Below are 23,285 nucleotides of genomic sequence, written 5' to 3' on the forward strand. Positions count from 1 at the left end.
TTTCTAAAGTGTACTTTAAAACATAGTAGTTTTTACCTTTCACAAAACTGAGTTACAAGAATACTTTTTGTTTTACAGTGCATCCCTTCCTAGGAAGTCTCATTAAAACACTCACTTTTTCTAGGGGTGATTTTGAATGCTGCACAGGGAAGGGAAGGAAATAATAGTCTTAACTTTTCTTAAAGGATACCAGAAACATTGCTGGATATAATTTAAGATTAGTGTTTTCTCTTTCATAGAAAGAACGTACATACTGGGACATGAGTACAGTTACAGCAAGTCTAGGTGTGCTAACAAAACAGGGCACATTCAAGTACAAGAAGATTTGCTTGAAATTAAAAACAAACTACATGAGATTAAAGCATTAAAATCATATTTCTCAATCTGAATACATGTTAAAAAAATCAAAAGAAACGCAGAAGTGCTAGCTCACATTTTTACCATATTACAAAAGCAATTGGTACCCATGTCCATAAAGGCAGCAACAAAGCTGCTTGTCTATTGAAGAGTACTACTGCAAATTGGACTGCATTCAATGCTAGTTGTAAAAACACCAGCTTTTTTTCAGAAGTTGGTATCTGTACAAAATTGCAGCTTATTTCTTCACTTCTGTCCCTTCAAAAGTCTTTACACAGTAATGCTAAAACACCCAGCTTTGAGATCCTGAGTCAATATATTGCCACTTTCTTTTTGGTAGCTTGAGCTTCATAGTGTCAACTGACCTCGTGTATCCATTTTTAATACAGTCTCTTCCTGTAGCATGGGCAAATATTTTAAATCTTCTTCCGAAAAAAATGTTTTAAGTTATGATGTTAGAATGGCAGGACTTTTTCTTTAGGGAAGGAATTCAGTTGTGCTGCAATGTATTAGATTCTATAGGTGGAGCAGAGTCATATAGTGTATCTGTATCATGTGTAGGCTCACCAGCTAATGTACAAGGATTAGACAGTGTTCCAGCACCACAGTCACAGAAAAACCTAAAGCAAAATGAAAACCCAAAAATTAGGAAAGTGAGGGGGGGGTGGAAATAAGTGGGTAACAGAGCAAGCAAGTGTGCTACATACCTATCATGTCTAATAAATTCTACATCATGTCCCTGATGGCACTTCTTAATGCAGTTCACACATATGGCATTTCGATCTGTGGTGTTACAAGTGTGACATCTAAAAAGCAAAAGCTTACATTATTTTCTTGAAATGTTACTTCCTCAAAATACTGCATTTTACCCGACGACCTATGGCTTACAAGAAGAACAAAACCAAAATTTTTGTAGCTCTAGGCCAGGTTAATTTCTGCAAAAGGACTTTAACAAGTCAATCTCCTGGTCTGTGTCTTCTGAGAAAAACACCTGATTTGCAAACTGTAGAAAGGCAGCTGAAACTTTCATTTAAAAAATACTTAATCTGGGGGCAGGGCATCAAGAACCACTCAGTGACTGGGGTACATGGGACAATTAATTAGACCTTTACTTTGAAACTCCCAAACAAAAGCATTGTGTTCCACCTTTCCAGTGATAGCAACAGTTGCTGTTGCTCTTCCATATTTGTGGTCTCGAGCAGATTGATCACAGAGAACTTACTATGGACAAATAAAAAATTCTCAATTATAGTCTCTTTCCTTGGTAATTTTTCCAATACCCAATTTTCTCTAGCTTACATTTAAGAGAAAAATGTAAAAATATTATGTCTTGCCAGTTTAGAAAATCACTATCTCCCCTTTTTCAAGACTCACAAGTAATTTAGAAATATACCTGTAGAAATCATGCATGGGATAGCTGGTATAACTTGATATTTTATATAAACATTGGCCTCTACTAACAGCCTTTTCTATGGCGTCTTGATTGTTCATTATTTTGTTATCTGTAATAAAAAAAAATAAGTAAAATTCTAGAGGACAAAGACTTAAGATAAAAATAGAGATAACAGGATTATTCCAATAGTCACTTTTTAAAGACCAGAGGAGGCTAACCAATTAAGTAAAAAACGTCAGCTTAAAATAGAAAAATGGATTTTCCTGGTGTAAGATACTCCCAACTGTTTAGAACAAGTCAAAGCTTTCAAAATAGTTCGGAGTTGTAGTTAACTTGGCAGAGGGACAGCAATGGCTTCTGATACCATTATCTTTTAATGGCATATTTTGTATATTTATAGGCAGAGCAGACTCCAACATACCTTTCATTGTCACATTAACACCAGATGCTAAAAATAAGCCTCCAAACCGGTTGTTAAAAATCTGATTGCCTTCTAGTGTTGCAGTTGCATGATTTGTAATTTCAATACCTGAAGTAAAATTTACAAACAGTAGATGCATCATCACATTATAGTTTCTTAACATCTAAAGAATAAGATGCAAATGTTTGAGTCACTGAGAATAACATTTATTTTCCACTGTTAACAGTCCACTATCCTTGCTAAAGAAAGGAATACTACTTACTACAGATGGTTCATAACTTACTACTTATTTTCATGGCAAGCAGATGACGATAATGCCTGCCCAGAAATATGTTTAGGTAGCCACTAGTTGTACGTATGAAGAAAAAAAAAGTGTCATCTTCCCTGGCAAAAAGTTGAAATATGTGCACAATACTTGGAAAGTTTGAGAGGCCAGAGGGCTTGAATTTATTTGTATTCCAAATGGTAGTACAAGCTTGCATTCTATCCCAATTAAGGTTTCATAATTATTACTGAACCCAAGATAGAGATTTCTTAAAAGTCTGGCTTAGAACATTACAATCCAGAACTTGGATTACGTGTTCTTATAAGCCATTGTTAACTGCAAGGCATTCAGCCACTTTTGCAGCACACTTAGCACACCCCTTCAGTTATCAAGCAAAAGAGAATTAATATTCTAAAGATCGAACATTTTAATGTATAGAAAACAAGCTACAGGTAACAAAAGAAAATACAAACCTGCAGCAAAGCCATCAAATATTCTGTTTTTCCTTAAGACTGGATGACTATTAGTGCTGATGAGAACACCTGCTTGAGCATTCCTGAAAATATCATTTTCTTCAAGGAGACCTATAATAAAATATTTCCTCAGATTAAGGCTTATGCACATAACAAATTTTAATAGTTTTGGCGGTATTCAGGTTTTTAGTTTCTTACTGACTGTGTTGTATAAAAAAAGGACTAATTTCTCAGCTGAAAAGTTTATTAGTAATTCAGAGGGGTTTAAGGTAGGAATAACCAAGAACTGCTTAAAATGGCAGGTAACCATTCTACCAGATAAATGGAAATTCCACAGTACCGGGAACCATGTCTAGTTCACTCACAAATTCCTGGTGGCTGCCTGGCACCTATTTCTCACACTGAATTAAAATGAGGTCCTTTGAAGTATTTTTAGAATCATTATAGCCTCAATGCTTTCATGCAAACCCTATTTCTGGTCATTATTCTTATAATCATCAAGTGATGATTATAAGAATAATTTCCTGTAGTCTCTCTTCTGCTGTTTTTCCCAGTTTCCTACAATTGCCATGTTCTTTTCTCAGCTTAAAAACTATTTTCAGAATAAAGTTTAAAATTAAGTTGCCATTTAAAACTTTTAAAGATATTCCCCTAACCTATTCCATTGTCTTATTACATTATCTATGCTCTGAATATGATACACATTTTTATCTCTAATGCCTTTGGTTTGTATTATTTCTTCATCCTGGAATGTCCTGCCTTCTTTCTTCCTAATGTCACTTCCTCTGGAAGATTTGTTTCCCTCCATCGAATTTATTATTCTCTCTTCTGAGAGTATAACATGATTTAAAAATGAGCTGCGGAATCAGACTTTTCAGATCTTCAAATACAGATTCTACCACCTCACTGTCTGAGTTCCTTATCTAATCTGGCCATAATGGCACCTACATACAGGGTTTTAATGAGGATTAAATGAATTAATGCATGTAAACATACACTGCATTAAAGAACTAGCTAATATTACTCCTATAAACCCTACTTATGTATAGTGAATTATTAGTTGTATATGAGCATCTCTGCTCTGAAAATATGAAACTACTTCTGTAGACATTCAATCCACCTGTGATAGTTCAGTTTTGACCTCTAAACTGCTATTCCCCTGGAAAAGACTACTCCAACTTCCTCTAATCTTTGCTTTTGCTAAGATCCAGTCTGAATTCCGTATACAAAGTTAGAATCTGGGCTCTGCCCCTTCTCTAGCCTCAACTTTCAGTACCTCTTTGCGCCTTACTAATCAGAACCATGTGGTTTCCTTTAGATTTTAATGTGCCATTAGACTCTAAGCTTTCTGGGATGTAGTACTGTTTTATTCACCATTGTATCTTTAGCATCTGTATCAGTTGTTGGTACAAAACAAGTGGAAGTGTGAACTGTGCTTTCTACACTGGGAATGGCCTCCCCACCCCACATTTACCAGTGAATGCTCATTTTACAAGACAGCTTAAGAGTTACTTTAATCCACGAACCTTTTTTCAACACCTTACAAATAAAACCATCCACTGTATTGTGTTTCCTCATATCTTGTAAAGACTCCTATCAGGTATATCATCTTAATGAATTATTAGATTATGAGGTCTTTCAGAGTCTGTCATTAATGGAATCATCACTGCTTGGCTGTAGTAGTAAATTTCACTGATTATGATGTAGTAGTAACTGGCTATTCCTTCCATATAAGATGCACAGTACTGGGTTACTGACATTTCAGGAACAGTGATAAATTTGCATTTGACATTCTCCCCTAGTCCCTCTGAACAACATGCATTTGCAGATGTGGAATTTTTGCCTCAATGTAAAATGAGTTGACCTTCATGTATACAAAACCAGACACGCCTTGGCTTCATTAATTCCACTCTCCAACAAACAGTTGCAAACAGGTACAAAGCAATACTTATTTACTACAGACATTTTCATATAGTTACAGGCCAATTAATTTCTAACCTAGTTCTGTAACTGGACCTTGATGTTTATTATAGTCATATCACTATTCTAAATAAAAGAAAGTCCAGAGGGAAAATGTAAACAAATTCCACCTTAAAAATGCCTAACAACTAGCACACTCAAGATGACTACAAAAAGAAAAGAAAAATTGTACAAACACCTGTCTTCTTTACCTCCAGACACTAATCTAATCTACCTCAAGACCTGATAAGGAAAAAGACTAAGATTCACTCACTTAAAGCTTATATTAATTGGCAATGTCCCTAATCATTAAAGATTTGGAGGAAGAATAATGAAAAATTGTTTTTTTTACTAATGCAAAATTAACAACAATACCTCGACCCCCATTAAATATACAGATGCCACCATCTCTTCCATCATGGATTTTATTTCTTCTTAGTGTAGGATTACTATCTGTCTTAATCCAGACTCCAGCCATTGCATTGTCAAATATTTCATTGTCTTCTATACAGCCTAGACCTATAAGTACAGAATTTTAGGTTATGTTATTTGGAAAGTATAGCTCTAAAGACAATTAGCAATAAGGAAAAAATGAAAGATTAAACATACCAGAATTATAAACAAGAATTCCACCATTTTGTCCTCCCCAGATTTTGTTGCGTCTAATTTTGGGGTTGCTTCCAGTCCTATGGATACAATAGAAAATAATGCCATCTTAACTGCTTCTACTCCCATATCCCATGTTATGTTAGGTAACCGTGAAAAAATTTATATTAATCACAGTAAGAATAAGTATACAATGGAGTGTCTTTCCAGATGCTCTGAGAAATTTGTCGGTAAAGACACTGGGGTAATTTTGCTTAATTCTATTTCCAACAGAATATACTTAGCTATAGATTATATTATTACTATAGAGCCTCCTAATCTATAAACTACACTGAGGAGGTTAGATTAAGTGACTACTATTATTGTATACTCACCTTATATATAAAATGAAGGGCTGAATTATAAGTACTACTACAGTTTCTAAAACTTTATATAGCTGCCTACTTTCCAAGTATGATAGAGTACACTGGCAACTATGACTGTTACAGTGGATGACAGAATAGTGGAAACGTGCTCCTATGGCAGGCATATGTGCCACTGGCTGCCATCAGCTGGTTCAAGAAAAGCTATATTCTGACAATTTAAGCCAAGCATGTGGTAAGAGCATGAATATATATACAAAAGGAGGAATAAAAGTTGAGCATTAAATAAACAAGGGAAGTTCTTTTACATACCCCACATATTCCCACCGAATTCCCTCCCAAAAGAAAGCCAAATGTGAAAAATGTTTACCTTATCTGAACCCCTGAATACATATGATTATAGATATCATTGTCCTCTAGCACTCCATGTCCATTGTCATAAAAATATACACCAACCTAAAATTTAAAAAAAAAAATTGTTTTCAAATGACAAAAAAAGTTTATAAAACAATCTATTTCCCATGTAAGAATCCAAAATAATTTTACCTGCTTTCCACTATGTATCCTGTTTCTTCTCAGTACTGGAGTGCTGCCTGTTGTCACCCAGACCCCAGCCAGAGTATTACTATAAACTTCATTCTCTTCTATTACACCTTGTCCTTTCTCATGCTAAATAAAAATTACATTGATACAATATATATCTTTTAGAAACAAGTAGTTTATAGTATGTTCCCCCCTTTAAAAACAGTTATGATAAAAAAATTTCAATTTTTATTTTTTCACCTGAATGAGGTAGTAACATTGCTTTTGTGTAGCCTCTACCTGAGTTTAAGCTCTGTAAGTTTTTATACTGTTCTTTATGTGATTTTGTACTTTTAAGCTTCTTATTTCATTCTAAGATCTATAACAAACTGAAGGTCTCTCATTTAGTAAGCTAACAGCTATTTCAAATTACTGGTAAAATCATTCAAAATAAGATCTCAGGTTACTAAAATACTTATTTTTATTTAGAGAAGAAGACTTAAGACTGAGATTTAGAACTGAAAATAAAAATCAGAATCATACCTGGCATTACACAAGGACCCTTCTGAAATTTCCTACATTTTCTCACTTGAATCTGTTATAACAGTTCCAGATACACCATGGTAACAGAAGGTGTAGGACCAATACATGGTTTGAAAATCTTGTAAGATGCTCAATTATGTTTTAGGATAAATTCAAATGAAAAACTGACTTTTCAAAAATATTCAGAAATATTCAAGTCTAGTATTATTAGTACTTTCACTGATACTATAAAATTTACTTACTACTTTTAGAAAATTTCAGACTCCCAGCATAGTCACACCAACAAAACTCCAGGGTAAAATTAGAACTCAGCCAATCGATGGTTTTGAGAGGTCAGCCCATAATATCAATTATAATTAAAGACTTTAATAAAAAAAGGTATATTCTCTATGCCTAAACTCAGTCAGTTGACTGAATTTTACAGAACACTACACATACTATGTAAGTCATTCATATACTGGCAGGGAGAACAAGAGTGTTATTTATTGTATAAATATTAAAGACCGTCATAAACTCATACTCTGTAAGCTAAATATGGCCTACTCAAGGCTAGATATAATTCTGTCCTCTTCCATCCTCTCTCTCTGGTTTTGAGGCATGACATTCTAGAACTATATTAATTGACTTACCACATAAATCCCACCATGTTGACCATCATGAATTTTGTTATGTCGAACAATTGGACAACTGTTTGTCCTAATCTGAATTCCTGCTAATGCATTGCCTATTTAAAAATAAAAGTTACAATGTCAACATATGGAGCTTCATGGAACACAGTAAGAATTTTACATCACTACATGGCAGTCAAAATTTTTAGAATTTTAGGAAAAGCACAATTTTGTGAAATATGTCATATTCACAAAGCTATTTATGGTTTGAGAGCATTAAAAAACAAAACTAAGGGAACTAGGAGTATAAAAAGAAAAACTGTAGGCAGTATAGGCATAAGAGTTTGGAGTAGAGACTCTGAAGCCAGGCTGCCAAGTAAGGAATCCCAGGAATTCTACCTTCCTGTGTGACTTTAAGTTATTTAACCTCATTGTATCTTTGTTCCCCAATCAGTAAGTGGAGATATTTAACAGTGTCTACTTCATAAGGTTTATGTAAATATTATCCAGGTAAGTAGCAGCAAAAGAGAAAGCCCATGAACATATCTGTGTCTAGCACACACACATCTAATGGTCTACTGAATTTGTATCTCAAAAAGTTTTAATGAGGAATAAGTATTTTCCCTTTATAGTTTTTTTTTTTTTTTTTTTTAGATTTTACTTATTTACTTGAGAGTCAGAGAGTGAGTGAGAAGCAGACTCCCCACTGAGCAGAGCTCACTGTGGGGTTTGATCCCGGGTCTCAAGGATCATGACGGGAGCCAAAGGCAGACATTTAATCAACTGAGCCACCAGGCACCCCCACCCCCACGTTTACAATTAGTACCAAAGTGAAAAAAGAGTGAATCTAAGGAAAGTGCATACTCCCGCAGACTAAGGTCTTATTTGTATTTTCATCACTGGTATCTAGTATAGTTCCTGGTAAACACTGGGTACCCAGTAAATGTTAAGTGAATAGTGACTAATAAGTAAATAAACATCACAAGTAATCTTTACTGAGAATTTAAAGAAATTGGATCACCACTTCTTGGAGGGTTTCAAAGTGGTCCATTTTGCTAATGTCAGGAAGACAGACCAAGCTCCAAAATTTTATAGAACAAAACATTCTTACCATAAATGTCATTTCCTTCAATAAGGCCTCGTCCATCACCAAAGATGTAAACTCCCCCTTGATTTCCATTAAATATAGAATTCCCCCTATAATTATGATAAATGATAAAAAATAAACCTCTATTCAGTGAAAGTTTATTTAACACAATCAACTACAGGGCCACTCATACTCATGGTACCTTAAAAAATTATTTACCTTGTAGGGGTCATAGTTTCCTAATCTGTAAAACAAGGGACTCAGACTAGATGATTTCTAAGTTCCTTTGTTTTCTTTCTAAAACCGAATGCTTAAAAGAGCCACCTAGTATTTGAGACAAAGTAACATTCTTAAAAATTCCCCTCAAAATAGCTGATACATTTAGAACTTTTTTCTTTTTTTTAGCTGATCTAGACACATATGCTGAATATTAACAAGATGGAAATCTCATAATCTACTTTCATAAAACCAGTGGAAAATAAAACTTGGCAATTAAAAATAATTCATTGTTACTGATTAAATTATAATAGTTCTGATTCTACAGTCTTAGCCAACAGACTGGATCTGTTTGTTTCCTTACTGCAGCCAGAGGGAATGGTAGGAACTATTAAAGAAAAGTGATGGCCTGAAGTTCTGACTTTTTGTTACTTTTGATCTGTCCAAGAATCTTTGAGTTAATTACTTTCCTGAGTTATGCTATCTGCAGACTCTCAGACAAAAAAAAGAGAAGACAAGGTCATTCATGTTCCAAGAAAAGAACATGGCCCTATACACTCATTTATAATGCAGTTTGATAAACTTAAAATCATAATAACATTTGCAACTGTTCATAAAAGAATATTTTGCATGACTTAGATCACTAAAAAACAAACAGAACACCCAAAAATAAATGCAACAGCTTTGCTCATTCAGACGCATAGACATTTACTAGGAAGATCTATTTTGCAGTGGTCAGGTGTCTAGGAAAAATAGTTAAGAGTTAAAGCTTGACTTTTCATATAACATAAAAAGTAAAGAAGTAATTTCCATCCATAATTATATATAATTACCTTATTGTTGGGTCACTATTTGAGGTAATCCATACACCTGCAAAGTTGTTTGCATAGATTTTATTCTCTATGAACTGTCCTCTTCCTTTTTCATGCACATATATTCCTCCAGTCTGCCCATGATGAATTTCACATCGAACGACTGTGGGGTTAGCATAGGCTTTTACTTCAAAGCCTGCTATTCTGTTTCTGTGTATGTTGCAACTTTCAAAGTAACCCTGAAAAATACAGAAATCAAACTGAAGGTAAGACTACTTCCCAAAAAGAAATGACATTTTAAAAAAATGACCTTTTTACTGTATGCCTCAAAATTAAGTATCAGAAATGTTCAAGGTTAAAAATAAAACAGATACACACTAAATTTCAAATGATAAACGAAGAATAAAAGAGATTTAATTTTGGTGAAACAGAGAATCACAATTCTTCTCGGTCTGAGTATATGCAAAGCCAGGGAAGAAAACAAGGGGAAGATTTATCTAATAAATGCAAATAAATACTATCACCCAATAAATATACACATCCTTTGACAAAGATTTATTGAGTCTTAAAAAAAAAAAACTCTTAGAGATTTAAAAATGTCCCAAGAAAACAAATTCTAAAAGGTGACCTAAGGACATAATCAGAGACTACAGAAAAAGACACAGAAAATAATGTTCACCTTAGCCCAATAACAGGGAATGGACTAACTTGTATTCATGCTTTACATGCTATCGTGTTAAATAAAAGAAACAGTATATTCTTAAAGATAGTATATATTAAGTATGGTCTCAATTTTATTTCAAGAAAATACAATGAACAATAAAACAAAAATATGAAGGTGTGATTATCTGAGAAATATGATAGATTGCTTTTGTATCTTTTATACTTCTATGAATTTCTTAAATTTTCTGTAATGGACAGACTTATTTTGTAATGATAATAAGTTACTGTAATACTGATATCCTAAATTCTCAGATTCAATCAAGACTAAATTTTTTTTTTTTAAAGATTGATTTATTTGACAAATAGAGCAGAAGAGTGAGCAAGAGGGGGCACAACCAGGGTTCAATCCCAGGACTCTGGGATCATGATCAGAGCCAAAGGCAGACACACTCAGCTGACTGAGCCACCCAGGCACCTCCAATCAAGACTAAATATTAAGGGGGGGGGAGATATTCCCAAAATGGCACTTGTAAAAGCCACTTCAACTTCTGGTCTATTTCCCTTCAAAAACTGAATATGCTCTCCTTTCTTTAAATTCCCTTTAAGTACTAAGTATTTTCTTATGGTACCTCTATGTAATGCTTTGTACTGTTCCTGTTTATTTGTTATGTCCATTCCTCCCTGATCCTAAGCTTCTGTATAGAAAGGATTATATTAAGTGCTGTTGTATCTATATAAGACTTCACATATAGCAAAAGCAGGAATTCATTACTTTCTGCAAAATCTAGTGAAGGTTAAAAACAGGATATAATTGTGATATTCAAGTTTACTACATTATTAAACTCTTTAAGAAAACAGACCTCTGAGTAATATTCAAAAGTAGTTTCAGGTTTCGTTTTCCACAAAGAACAAATTATCTGCAACTTTTTCATATATGGATTACATTAAAAATAGCTACTCTGGGGTGCCTGGGTGGCTCAGTCACCCAGGTGGTTTTGGCTTGGGTCATGATCTCAGGGTCCTGGGAGCTAGCCCCACAAGGGCTCCCTGTTCTGTGGGGAGCCTGCTTCTCCCTGTCCCTCTGCCTGTTGCTCTCCCTCCTTGTGCTCTACCAAACTTTTTTGTTTGTTTTAAAAAATTGTATTTATTTATTAGACAGAAAGAGACAGAGTAGAGAGGGAACAAATGGGGGAGTGGGAGAGGAAGAAGTAGGCTTCCCGCCGAGCAGGGAGCCTGATGTGGGGGTCCATCACAATATTTGTTTGTGGAGTAGTAAGTTTATTTAATTTGTGGGTGTAGTCAATCAGACCCATTTGGTTCCTGTTCAAGGCCGTAATCTCCAACTTAATATTTTAAGGGTAATAAAATTATTTCAGTCTTCTCACACTACTTAATGGCTTCATTTCATAATCTATTCAGAATGTGGCAAGGAAAGGTATGCTGCTTTTGGGTTTCCAAAATTACTTCAGTAACAGGCACTGTCACGTCTTGACTATACTGCAACTATACTTTCCAAGTACACAGTACTGCAAGTATACTTTGCTATGTATTGACTAAAAATGATTCAAATATAGGGATGCTCTATTTTCTCTAGATTTTGATTTTGTATAGTTAAGACAGTCAACTAGATCCAATTTACTAAGGCAAACAGCAGCCTCCTCTCCTCATTTTCCCTTATCCAAAGTCCCCCACTTTCAATTCTTCTGGCTGACTCTTTTTATTTACCTCTTTTTTTTTAAATTAAAAAAAAATTTTTTTTTATTTGACAGACAGAGATCATAAGTAGGCAGAGAGGCAGGCAGAGAGAGAGGTGGAAGCAGCCTCCCCGCTGAGCAGAGAGCCCGATGCGGGGCTCAATCCCAGGACCCTGAGATTGTGACCTGAGCCGAAGGCAGAGGCTTAACCCACTGAGCCACCCAGGTGCCCCACCTCTATATTTTTAAATTAAGATCTGTATTGCTATATCTTGAGTTTGCAGTTTTAGGTGATGTCTATTCATTTTCTATTACGGAAAGTAAGAATTTAGCTCTTTCTATCTCCTATCACACACATTCACACTGTATCCTTCCAATGTAGTGATAGCACAATTTTGGTTATATTAGTGTGCTATTCATAGCTGAGTCATAAAGTATAAGTATATATTCTTTGCTGTACAACTTTCTATATTAAAGTTGGTAATTATGTTATTCTCCTCCTTTGCTTAGGCCCCTACTGATAATTCTACTCTAAACTCACTACCAGTTGTAAAACAACTCAACATATTTACGTTCACATCAGGTTTACCACTTTATCTTCCTGAACATAAAGGTGTTTCTTTTTGTTTTTTTTTTTTTTTAATTTTACTATTTACTTGAGAGAGAGAGAAAGAGAGCGAATGTGAGAGAGAGCATGAGTGGGGAGGAGAGGGAGAAGCGGGGCTTCCCACTGAGCACAGAGCCTGACGTGGGGCTCAATCCCAGGACTCTGAAATCATGACCTGAGCTGAAGGCAGATGCTTAACTGACTGAGCCACCCAGGTGCCCCATAAATGTAAGGTTTTATAATTTGCTCTAATCTGTAATGGTGGGCTTGGTAATAGACAACTAGCCATTTACCATGTTGTAATTTAAAGGTTAAAAATGTTCCTTAATTCCATCAAAGTTTGAAACCTGTATCTTTTAAGATAACATTCAAGAAAAGAAAGCAGTAAAAACCATGTATTTTCTTCATGCTCTTTCTTTAAAAAAGTAAACTCTACTCCCAACGTGGGGCTCAAACTCATGACCCTGAGATCAAGAGTCACACGATCCACCGACTAAGCCAGCCAGGTGTCCCACTTTTCATGCTTTTAAAACCAGAAGCCCCTACATTGCCAAACGGTCATTTTACCACATTCAGATAGAACAGTTTTATAATTTTACAAGGAAACCGATCTCTTGTTATGGGTTTAAAGAGTTCAGTTAATGCAATTTTAAGCTGTTTAAAAAATATATTATTTATTTATTTATTTTTGAGAAAGAGAGAGCGTGCGAGTGCACGTGCGAATGCAAGAGAGGGAACAAAAGCAGGGGGAGTGGGAGAAGGAGAAGCAGGCTTCCTGAGGAGTAGGAAGCCCAGTGTGGGGCTCGAACCTGGGATCATGACCTGAGCCAAAGGCAGATGCCTAACAACTGAGCCACCCAGGCATCCCAAGGTAAGTTTTAATAAAATGTATTTATTTTAAGAGATGCTTTTAGTGTAAAATGTTATAGTAATTCAGAAATGTAAGCAGGATATAGACAGAATTCTACTCTGCCTTGTAAGATGCAAACCATGAAAATTCCAATGTATATTAACAAAACTCCAAAAGCAGGGATTTTTTTTTTTAAGATTTTATTTACTTGAGAGACAGTAGGGCGTTGGGACAGAGGAAAAGGGAGAGGAGCTCCCTACTGAGCAAGGAGCCCAATGCTGGGCTCAATCCCGGGACCGTAAGATTATGACCTGGCCTTAAGGAAGACACTTAGACTGAGCCACCCAGGAGCCACCTAGGTGTCCCAAGCCCTTATTTTAAATATAGAAGAAGCTCTTAGCAATTTGGTATCTTTTGATAGGACAGAAATGGTTTTTCTGGGGTCATCCAATAAAATGTTTTCCCCAAGTAACTGAAGGTTCTCATAAACCCAGCTAATGATCTTTAAGGTGATCAGATCTAGTGGCATGAACAGAACATGGAAAGGAAACACTCCCACAATATTATTTTCAGAGAAATAACACAGGCACAAGAAGTAAATGTGAGCAAAAATGTACACTAATGTGCAATTTTTATCCTCTAAAACTTATGCTTCCTATTTAAGTGAGGCTATTCAAAGCAAAGGAAAATGAAAGGTGAGAGAGGCAGCGACATTTCAATATAGATAATCTGTCATCTGTCAATCTGTCATGTGTTAAATTCATAAATTTAGAAGGTCTCCAAAATTTTATAGCAATTTGGCACTGCTATGGCATTCTAATTATATTTTACAAAAATAACACTCTGCAACAGATTCAATATTAAACAAAGATTTCTGGGAACTTGTGAACAATGATAGAAAAATTGTTTTTAGGAATGAGACTGGCATTGTCATTATGTGAAAGAAAGAAAAAAAGAAAAAATCCCCATCTTTTATTTTTTTCTTTCTTTCTTTTCTTTTTTTTTTTTTTTTTTAGAATCCTCCTCTTTTAAAGATGCATGCTAAAATATTTACAGAGAAAATGATGATGTCCAGGATTTGCTTCAAAATAATCTAGAGAGTAGAGAAGACAGTAAAGAGTGGTTAAATATAGATGAAATAAAACTGGCCATGAATTGATAGCTGTTGAAGATGGAGACTGCGTACATGGGGATTCATTCACTATACTATTCTCTTTTTTATGTATGTTAGAAAAATTCTGTAAAACAAAATACATTAAAAATTAGGGATTAAAAACCACACTGTGGGGGGGAAAAAAACAAGACAAAACTATGGACACATAGTAAGGGGCACAGATTTGAGGAAATCACATAAAACTTAAAGAACAAAGCAATACATAGCCAAGTTTCCAAAGAACATATGAACAAGAAAACCAGCAAAACAACACAAGGTCAACAATAACAGAAACCTACATTATGGATACTGAAGTAGAAAAGCAAATCATCACAAGAAAAAAAAAAAAAGATAATCTCAGACAAAAACCAAAATGATCTCCTTGTCAGCCACATTTAATGCTAGAAATATAAACAGGACTACAAAATGTAGAGGGGGAAAAATGTATAATCAAAATTATGTATATTGGGGCTCCTGGGTGGCTTAGTTGGTCAAAGCGACTGCCTTTAGCTCAGGTCACGATCCTGGAGTCCCAGGATCCAGTCCTACATCTGGGCTCCCTGCTCGGCAGGGAGTCTGCTTCTCCTGCTGACTTTTCTCCACTCGTGCTCTCTCTTTCTCCCTCTCCCAAATAAATAAATAAAATCTTAAAAAAATATATGTATATTGAGCCAAGTTAAAAAGTAATAGATAGCCATTCTCAAATGGCAAGAATTCAAGCTACAATACCTATAAATCATTCTTTTAAAAATAAGCAAATAATGAATGGCTAGGAGAAAATTCAGCCATACAAAGAATTAATCAAAATAAAAAAATTCACCTGTACCCCTGGGGATAAAAATACATTTTATGTTTATTAAAAAAAATTAAAAAAATAAAAAAATTCAGCAATGAAGGAATTACTATAAAAGGACTAAAGGTAAACAAATACAGAATAAATATTGACCAATAACTATAGGAATGTAAAAGTTATAAACCTTTATGTAAGACAAGTTAAGAACAAAGGGGTGCCTAGGTGGTCCAGTTGTTAAGAGTCTGCCTTCGGCCCAGGACATGATCCCAGGGTACTGGGATTGAGCCCCAAATCAGGATCCCTGCTCAGCAGGAAGCCTGCTTCTCCCTCTCCCACTCCCACTGCTTGTGTTCCATCTCTTGCTGTGTGTCTCTGTCAAATAAATAAATAAAATCTTAAAAAAAAAAAGTTAAGAATTTAAGTGATGGGATGGAGACAGGCTGAAATATAAAGTGCTTAATTTCTCATTTTTCACAGGGGAAGTTCATACTTCAAAGTTAAACATGAAGCTAACAATGACAAATGCTAGTCGTGCCCTAGTGATGTCCTAGAGGTGTCCTTTATACTTGTGCATGTAGTATTTTTACATAAACAATTCTTAAAAATAAAAGAGTACAAAATCTTTTATGATTCATTCTTATGAATTTAGAAATTTACATTTTAAGTATCTCAACAGGAGAGAAAAAGGAACAAAAATTCAGAGAATAAATATGTATATTTAAAGAAAGTAGACAGTAGAGAGACTAGTTTTAAATGTTTATTCTGATATTCTTTGAAGTTCTACAGAAAAGAAAGCAGAATTTTAAAAAGATTATCTTCAGTGATGTTATACTACCAATCATGGGCTGTCAACACAAAGAAGATAAGCCAAAAGAATACCTAAAATGGGAAGAACATTCTATCAAAGGATTTTAAAGGGTTATGTCACAATACTAAAACAGATGATAGGCCCAAGACGTTAGATTTGAATTTTCATCCTTCCCTTACAAATCTGTAATGCTTTGGCTCAGGTCATGATCTCAGGGTCCTGGAATTGAGCCCCATACTGGGCTCTCTGCTCAGTGGGGAGCCTGCTTCTTCCCCCACCACTGCCTGCCTCTCTGCCTACTTGTGATCTCTCTGTCAAATAAATAAATAAAATCTTTAAAAAATATATGATACTCTGGGGCAAAGTCTAAAGGCGACACAGGCAAAGAAATACTAGCATAGTATAGTGCCATTACAAAATAAGAGAGCCAATAGGAACTATAGCTAATACAGGCCTCTAAGGGAGGGGAGATTTTCAAGATTCTTATGTTTTGACATTCTCCATACCTTTGCCTTCCAGACTATAATACCCATGCTCCCTACTTCTTGGGAAAAAAGAAGTACAATGTGCCATGAAATGTCAATTTCTTTATTTTAGCTGGGGGTGGGGGGCAAGTGGTCATCTCTACTCTGCTTTCTTTTTATTATATTTATTTATTTTCCCCCCACTCTGCTTTCTTATTGATAGGTCCAAGCTACAGCCTACTTTTTTAATTTTTATTTTATTTTTTATTTTTTAAAGATTTTATTTATTTATTTGACAGAGATCACAAGTAGGTGGAGAGGCAGGCAGAGAGAGAGAGGAGGAAGCAGGCTCCCCACTGAGCAGAGAGCCCAATGTGGGGCTCGATCCCAGGACCCTGGGTTATGACCTGAGCCAAAGGGAGAGGCTTTAACCCACTGAACCACCCAGGCGCCCCTACTTTTTAAAATTTTTTAAGAGAGAGCACATGAGCGTGCGTAGGGGTGGGGAGTGGCAGAAGGAGAGGGAGAGAGAGATAGAGAGAGAATCTTTTTTTTTTTTTAAGGATTTTATTTATTCATGAGAAACAGAGAGAGAGAGAAGCAGAGGAAGAGGGAGACGCATAGTTACTGTGCAGCAGGGAGCCCGATGCGAAACTTGATCCCAGGATCCCCAGATCACAACCTGACGACTAAGCCACCAGGCACCCAAGAGAGAAAATCTTAAGCGGACTCTGTGCTAAGTGCAGAGCCTGATGTAGGCTCAATTTCATGACCCTGAGATCATGACCTGAGCAGAAATCAGGAGTTAGATGTTTAACCAAATAAAAGGTAGGCATACCCCAAGCCTACATTTTTTTAAAAAGATTTTATTTATTTATTTGACAGACAGAGATCACAAGTAGGCAGAGAGGCAGACAGAAAGAGAGGGAAGCAGGCTCCCCGCTGAGCAGAGAGCCGGATGTGGGGCTCGATCCCAGGACTCTGGGACCATGACCTGAGCTGAAGGCAGAGGCTTTAACCCACTGAGCCACCCAGGCACCCCCCAAGCCTACATTTTAAGTGAACTGTGCTTCTCAGGTTGCAAGTACCCCAGGAATATGATGGCACTAGGTGGCTAAAACTACTTAGATCTAATCAGAACTTCATAGAGGAGTACTCCCTCCTGGTCTAGTTTAGTTTTAAAAAAGGATTCTACATTAAGGTTTTAGGCACAAACAAAAATTTAAAAAGTTTCCTTCATTAACTGACAATCTGTATATGTGAATCCAACAATCCCCTGTTGCCTGATTCATAGAATAGCAATAAAACTTCACCACAAGGAGGTTTCAGAAAAGTTAAAAAAAAAAAAAAAAATTAAAAACCAAAAACAAAAACGAAAGAAAACAAACCCCCCCCAAAACCCAAAACTTCAGCACAATCCTGTTTGGCCACCATACCATCACCTCCTCACCCATCTCTAACTCCCTAACAAAAAATGTTGCCGAAGTTGTAATAGGACTTGAAAATTGCCTCAATGAAGATTAGCCATTAAATGAAAAGAATACCTGAACAGACACCAAAGAGCATTATTTTGAAATAGTGGCCTAAAAGAGCTAAAAAAGTTGCATCTCTTGAAACTTGTGTAAAATGACACAATAGTACTTAAAATATAGTATCATCCATAAACATGCCTAATTAATCACTGCGTTGAGTTTTAGAACTGATATTACCATTATATCTCTTACTAAAATTCTGCCAAAAAAATTTTAAGAGGAATAAAATGAAGTCAAACTTATAATGAAACCATTAATTCTCCAACTGTATACAAAACAGCCTGCATTCAACTCACTTATGGTGCTTATTAAAGATGCATATCCTGGTCCCCATTATATTATATTACATTATATTTACTCAATCTGGGTGATTTTTTTATCCCTAAAGATTTCATTCATTTATTTGACAGAGAAAGAAGAGAAAGAGAGAAGCACAAGCAGGGGGAACAGCAGGCACAGGGAGAGGGAGAAGTAGGCTCCCTGCTGAGCAGAGAGCCTGACATTGTGCTCCATCCCAGGACCCCGGGATCACGACCCAAGATGAAGGCAGATACTTAACTGACTGAGCTTCTCAGGTACCCCTAATCTGGGTGACTTTTATGCACAATGATATCTGAGAACTACTGGATTAGATCTTACTGCCATCAAAGATTACACCAATTCCCTAAGGACTACATCTTCTCTACATGCACATATTATTAGATTCATTAATTTACAGAATATTGCATACTGATTTTAAAATGTGCTGAAATTTCTTTTAAAGTTTTTTTTTTTTAAAGATTTTATTTATTTATTTGACAGAGAGAGATCACAAGTAGGCAGAGAGGCAGGCATAGAGAGAGAGAGGAGGAAGCAGGCTCCCTGCTGAGCAGAGCCCGATGCAGGACTCGATCCCTGGACCCTGAGATCATGACCTGAGCTGAAGGCAGCGGCCTAACCCACTGAGCCACCCAGGCGCCCCCTGAAATTTCTTTTAAACCTGTATTCTTTAATTCACCTAGTCTGGTGATGAGAAAATCCAGCAACTTATTTGAAATTTAACTGATAAGGAGCACATGGCTGGCTTAGGTGGTAGAACATGTGACTCTTGATCTCTGGATTTTGAGTTGGAGCCTCCCAACAGGTATTCAGAGATTACTTAAAAATAATTATCTTTTAATAAAAAAGGACGAAAGAAAAAGAAATTAAACTGATATTAAGTCAGTTTTTCTATTAAGAATAAATGTTCTTACCATGCCATGATCAAATGTGAACACACCAACATCACGTCCATGATGGATATGATTCCGTCTAATAATTGGGTTTCCATGATTTTTAACCCAAATCCCAGCTAAAGCATTATTGGAAATTTCATTATCCTCATATATTCCCTACAACAATTAATCAGAAGTAGGTATTAGCAGAACTTAAAATAAAAAACAACTTTTAGAAAGAAAAAACCTGTAAAAGTTAAAAATACCTGTGCATGATCTGTTATATAAAGTCCAACATTTTCACAGTCGCTGATGTTACAGTGTTTGATAGTGGGACATGCTCCTTGACCACTAACACATACTGCAGAGCCAACTGTAAGAAAAATTATTTATTTAAAAACCTACTGGGCAACAACACAATGACTCATTTTATAATAAAACATAAGGGAAACACACTAACCTGTACATGTACTTCGGATAATACAGTGATCAATAATAGGGCTACAGTTTACCGTAATCTCTAAGCAGTGGTGTGCATTATGGTGTTGAGCAGATTTGTCGTCAGGATTAAACTGAAAAGTAGAAATTTTGTTTGAAATTCTGTATGAACCACTGCCTTAAATGATCTAAACATATATATATTCTGACTCTTAAAATTCCTTACCCTTATTGTCATATAGCCAACATAAGCATCCTCAGAACCTTCCATAAAGACGAAGGTTGAATCTCTAGTGTTTTCAATAATAACTTTATCTGCTACTTTTCCAGGTGCTGTGGGGAAGATATTTTAAAACATATTATCTTTATTTTTTTTAAATCACATTATTTATCAGATGAAATTCAAATAAAATTCAATTTTGAGGGTAAGATTTTATTTATTTATTTGACAGAGAGAGAGTGAGCGAGCACGCGAGAGAGGGAACATGAACAGGAGTGCGGTAGAGAGAAGCAAACTCCTGGCTGAGCAGGGAGCTGGATGTGGGGCTTGATCCCAGAACCCTGGGATCATGACCTGAACCGAAGGGAGCTGCTTAATGACTGAGCCACCCAAGCACCCCTAAAATTCAATTTTTTAATTAGTAAAAATACTCTGTCATAAAACTAATAATACATGGGGTGCCTGGATGGCTAAGTGGGTTAAAGCCTCTGCCTTCCGCTCAGGTCATGATCCCAGGGTATGGGATTGAGCCCCACTCAGGTGCTCTGCTCAGCAGGGAGCCTGCTTCCTCCTCTATCTCTGTCTGCTTCTCTGCCTACTTGTGATCTGTCAAATAAATAAAATCTTTAAAAAGAAAAAAAAACAAAACTAATAATACAGAAACTGTTTTATTGTTTTTAAGGCTGGGCACTTTTTTGAGTGGGGTTTATTTTCATTTTTTAAGAAAAATTTCAACTGAAGTATAGTTGACACATTAGCTTTAGGTGTAAAACATAGAAACTTGACAACTGTATACATTATAAAATGCTCACTATGGTTAAGTCTCTGTCATCATTCAAATTTATTATTATTTTTTTAAAGATTTATTTACTTAAGAGACAAAGAAAGAGAACATGTCCAAGCGGGGAGGGGGCAGAGAGAAGAAGAGAATCCTCAAGACTCCCCGCTGGGATGGGCGCCTGGGTGGCTCAGTGGGTTAAAGCCGCTGCCTTCGGCTCAGGTCATGGTCTCAGGGTCCTGGGATCGAGTCCCACATCGGGCTCTCTGCTCAGCAGGGAGCCTGCTTCCTCCTCTCTCTCTCTCTCTCTCTCTCTCTGGCTGCCTCTCCATCTACTTGTGATCTCTGTCAAATAAATAAATAAAATCTTTAAAAAAAAAAAAAAAAAAAAAAAAAGACTCCCCGCTGGGCTCAGAACCCCGAGGATCCTGAGGATCATGGCCTGAGCCAAAATCAAGAGTCAGACACCAACGAAGTGACGCACCTGGGCACCCTGTTATTATAATATTACTGATTATATTCCCCATGCTATACTTTTCCTCCTGTGACATTTATCTTATAACTGCAAGTTTGCACTTCTTAATCCCCTTCACCTTTTTCGCCCATCTGCCCACCTATATGTTCTGTATGAGTCTGTTTCTTTTTCATCGTTGTTTTTTAGATTCAACATGTAAGTGAAGTCACTTGCTACTTCTTTCTCTGCCTTGTTTTATTTAGCATGATATGGAGAGGGAGCTTTAAAAAAAAAATACTAGTACTGAGTAGGTAAAAATAATGATCATTTTATGAGGTAACTATGTTTCACTGGCTTCACTACAGGCAGTCATATTTAATGTGGGTATTCTTTGACTACCATCATACTCAAATTCATGTATAACAATATATATTTTTTAAAATTTTATTTATTTGACAGAGAGACAGAGAAGACAAGTAGGCAGAGCAGCAGGCAGAGAAAGAGAGGGGGAAGCAGGCTCCCTGCTGAGCAGAGAGCCTGATGTGGGGCTCGATCTGGGATCATGACCCGAGCCAAAGGCAGAGGCTTAACCCACTGAGCCACCAGGTGCGCCAACAATACTTCTAATAATGTTTAAACTTCTAATAGTATTTTTTATCAAATACAATGACATACTAAAAAATGGTTTCACTTCCAGCAGCACCAGAAAAAGAGTTCAGGGAAAGGAAAGGAGAAGGGGATGATGAGTGGGTAGAGAAAGAGAGAAATGTCCTAATTTAAACTTATTTTCAGTACTGGCCCTGATTTGGAAATCTGATAACTGCTTTGGAAATTTGATACTACAAATCACTAAGCAAGATTTTCTATACCCTCTTTCCCTTTTCTCTGTGGTGGAAATGGGGGAGGGAAGCAGAAGGGGCAGTAAATGCAAATTTTAATAGCAAGTAATAATTACTAGCTATCTTAAGATGGTCCATGTACTGTGTCCTTAAAAAAATCAATACAAATCTTGAAATGACTGATCAGTCCTCAACAACTATTTCAGTACCTTTATTCTTAGAAACTTGACTATACAAATAGTTTTGAGGGGTGCCTGGGTGGCTCAGTGGGATGGGCCTCTGCCTGTGGCTCAGGTCATGATCTCAGGGTCCTGGGATCAACCCCCTATCGGGCTCTCTGCTTGGCGCAGAGCCTGCTTCCCCCTCTCTCTCTGCTTGCCTCTCTGCCTGCTTGTGATCTCTGTCTGTCAAGTAAAAAAGTAAAATCTTAAAAAAAAAATAGCTTTGAGCCACTATGAAAAAATTTACCAAGGACATCTGTTTCATTAAAAACAGCAATAGAAACAGTAACCATATTTATTTTCAAATGAAAGATAAAACAAGTAACTTTCTTTCCTTACTGAATAACTAAGGCATTGGACAAACTACAGATATCAAGATACACATCTTAAAAAAAAAGAAAAAGAAACTGAGGCGTCTGGGTGCTTCAGTCAGGCGTCCAGCTCTTGATTTTGGCTCAGGTCATGATCTTAGGGTTGTGAGATTGAGCCCCTACTTCAGATTCTCTCTCTCCCTCTACCCCACAACCATCTCTCTATCTCTCTCTTAAAACAAAATGGGGAAAGGGCGCCTGGGTGGCTCAGTGGGTTAAGCCGCTGCCTTCGGCTCAGGTCATGATCTCAGGGTCCTGGGATCGAGGCCCGCATCGGGCTCTCTGCTCAGCAGGGAGCCTGCTTCCCTCTCTCTCTCTCTGCCTGCCTCTCCATCTACTTGTGATTTCTCTCTGTCAAATAAATAAATAAAATCTTTAAAAAAAAAAAAAAAAAACCAAAATGGGGAAAAAAAAAAAGATACATCTGTAATTTCTGAACCCTCACCTTTTTTTTGAACCCTCATGTTTTCACTGCAAGAGGTAATATTCCTATTCTTTTCTAACCATCAAGCTATTATAAATGTTCACCTGGATTTTAAGTCCATTTAAAAAACCCATCATGTAAAAAATACATTAAAATTTT

The 23,285-nt window shown here is 36.3% G+C and overlaps 1 protein-coding gene across 3 annotated transcripts in view; it reads right to left on the minus strand.

The window, feature by feature from the left end:
* Nucleotides 1–206: 206 nt before the first annotated feature.
* The window catches only part of FBXO11 (F-box protein 11), an 88,818-nt gene continuing 65,739 nt past the window's right edge, over nt 207–23,285 (minus strand). For 2 of the 3 annotated variants that reach the window (XM_032352044.1, XM_032352043.1), the window contains exons 8-22: nt 20,046–20,152; nt 19,842–19,953; nt 19,648–19,754; nt 19,421–19,558; nt 9,646–9,863; nt 8,621–8,706; nt 7,531–7,625; nt 6,383–6,505; nt 6,207–6,292; nt 5,478–5,554; nt 5,244–5,387; nt 2,910–3,020; nt 2,172–2,279; nt 1,751–1,859; nt 207–1,163 (exon numbers count right to left, since the gene is read on the minus strand). In XM_032352044.1, the coding sequence (XP_032207935.1) occupies nt 848–1,163; nt 1,751–1,859; nt 2,172–2,279; nt 2,910–3,020; nt 5,244–5,387; nt 5,478–5,554; nt 6,207–6,292; nt 6,383–6,505; nt 7,531–7,625; nt 8,621–8,706; nt 9,646–9,863; nt 19,421–19,558; nt 19,648–19,754; nt 19,842–19,953; nt 20,046–20,152 (1,937 nt within the window). In that variant the 3' untranslated portion in view covers nt 207–847. The remainder of the gene's footprint in view (nt 1,164–1,750; nt 1,860–2,171; nt 2,280–2,909; nt 3,021–5,243; nt 5,388–5,477; nt 5,555–6,206; nt 6,293–6,382; nt 6,506–7,530; nt 7,626–8,620; nt 8,707–9,645; nt 9,864–19,420; nt 19,559–19,647; nt 19,755–19,841; nt 19,954–20,045; nt 20,153–23,285) is intronic. The other variant, XM_032352045.1, reaches the window with a different exon arrangement.

This window comes from Mustela erminea, chromosome 7 (genome assembly GCF_009829155.1).
Source record: "Mustela erminea isolate mMusErm1 chromosome 7, mMusErm1.Pri, whole genome shotgun sequence".
Lineage (NCBI taxonomy): Eukaryota > Metazoa > Chordata > Mammalia > Carnivora > Mustelidae > Mustela > Mustela erminea.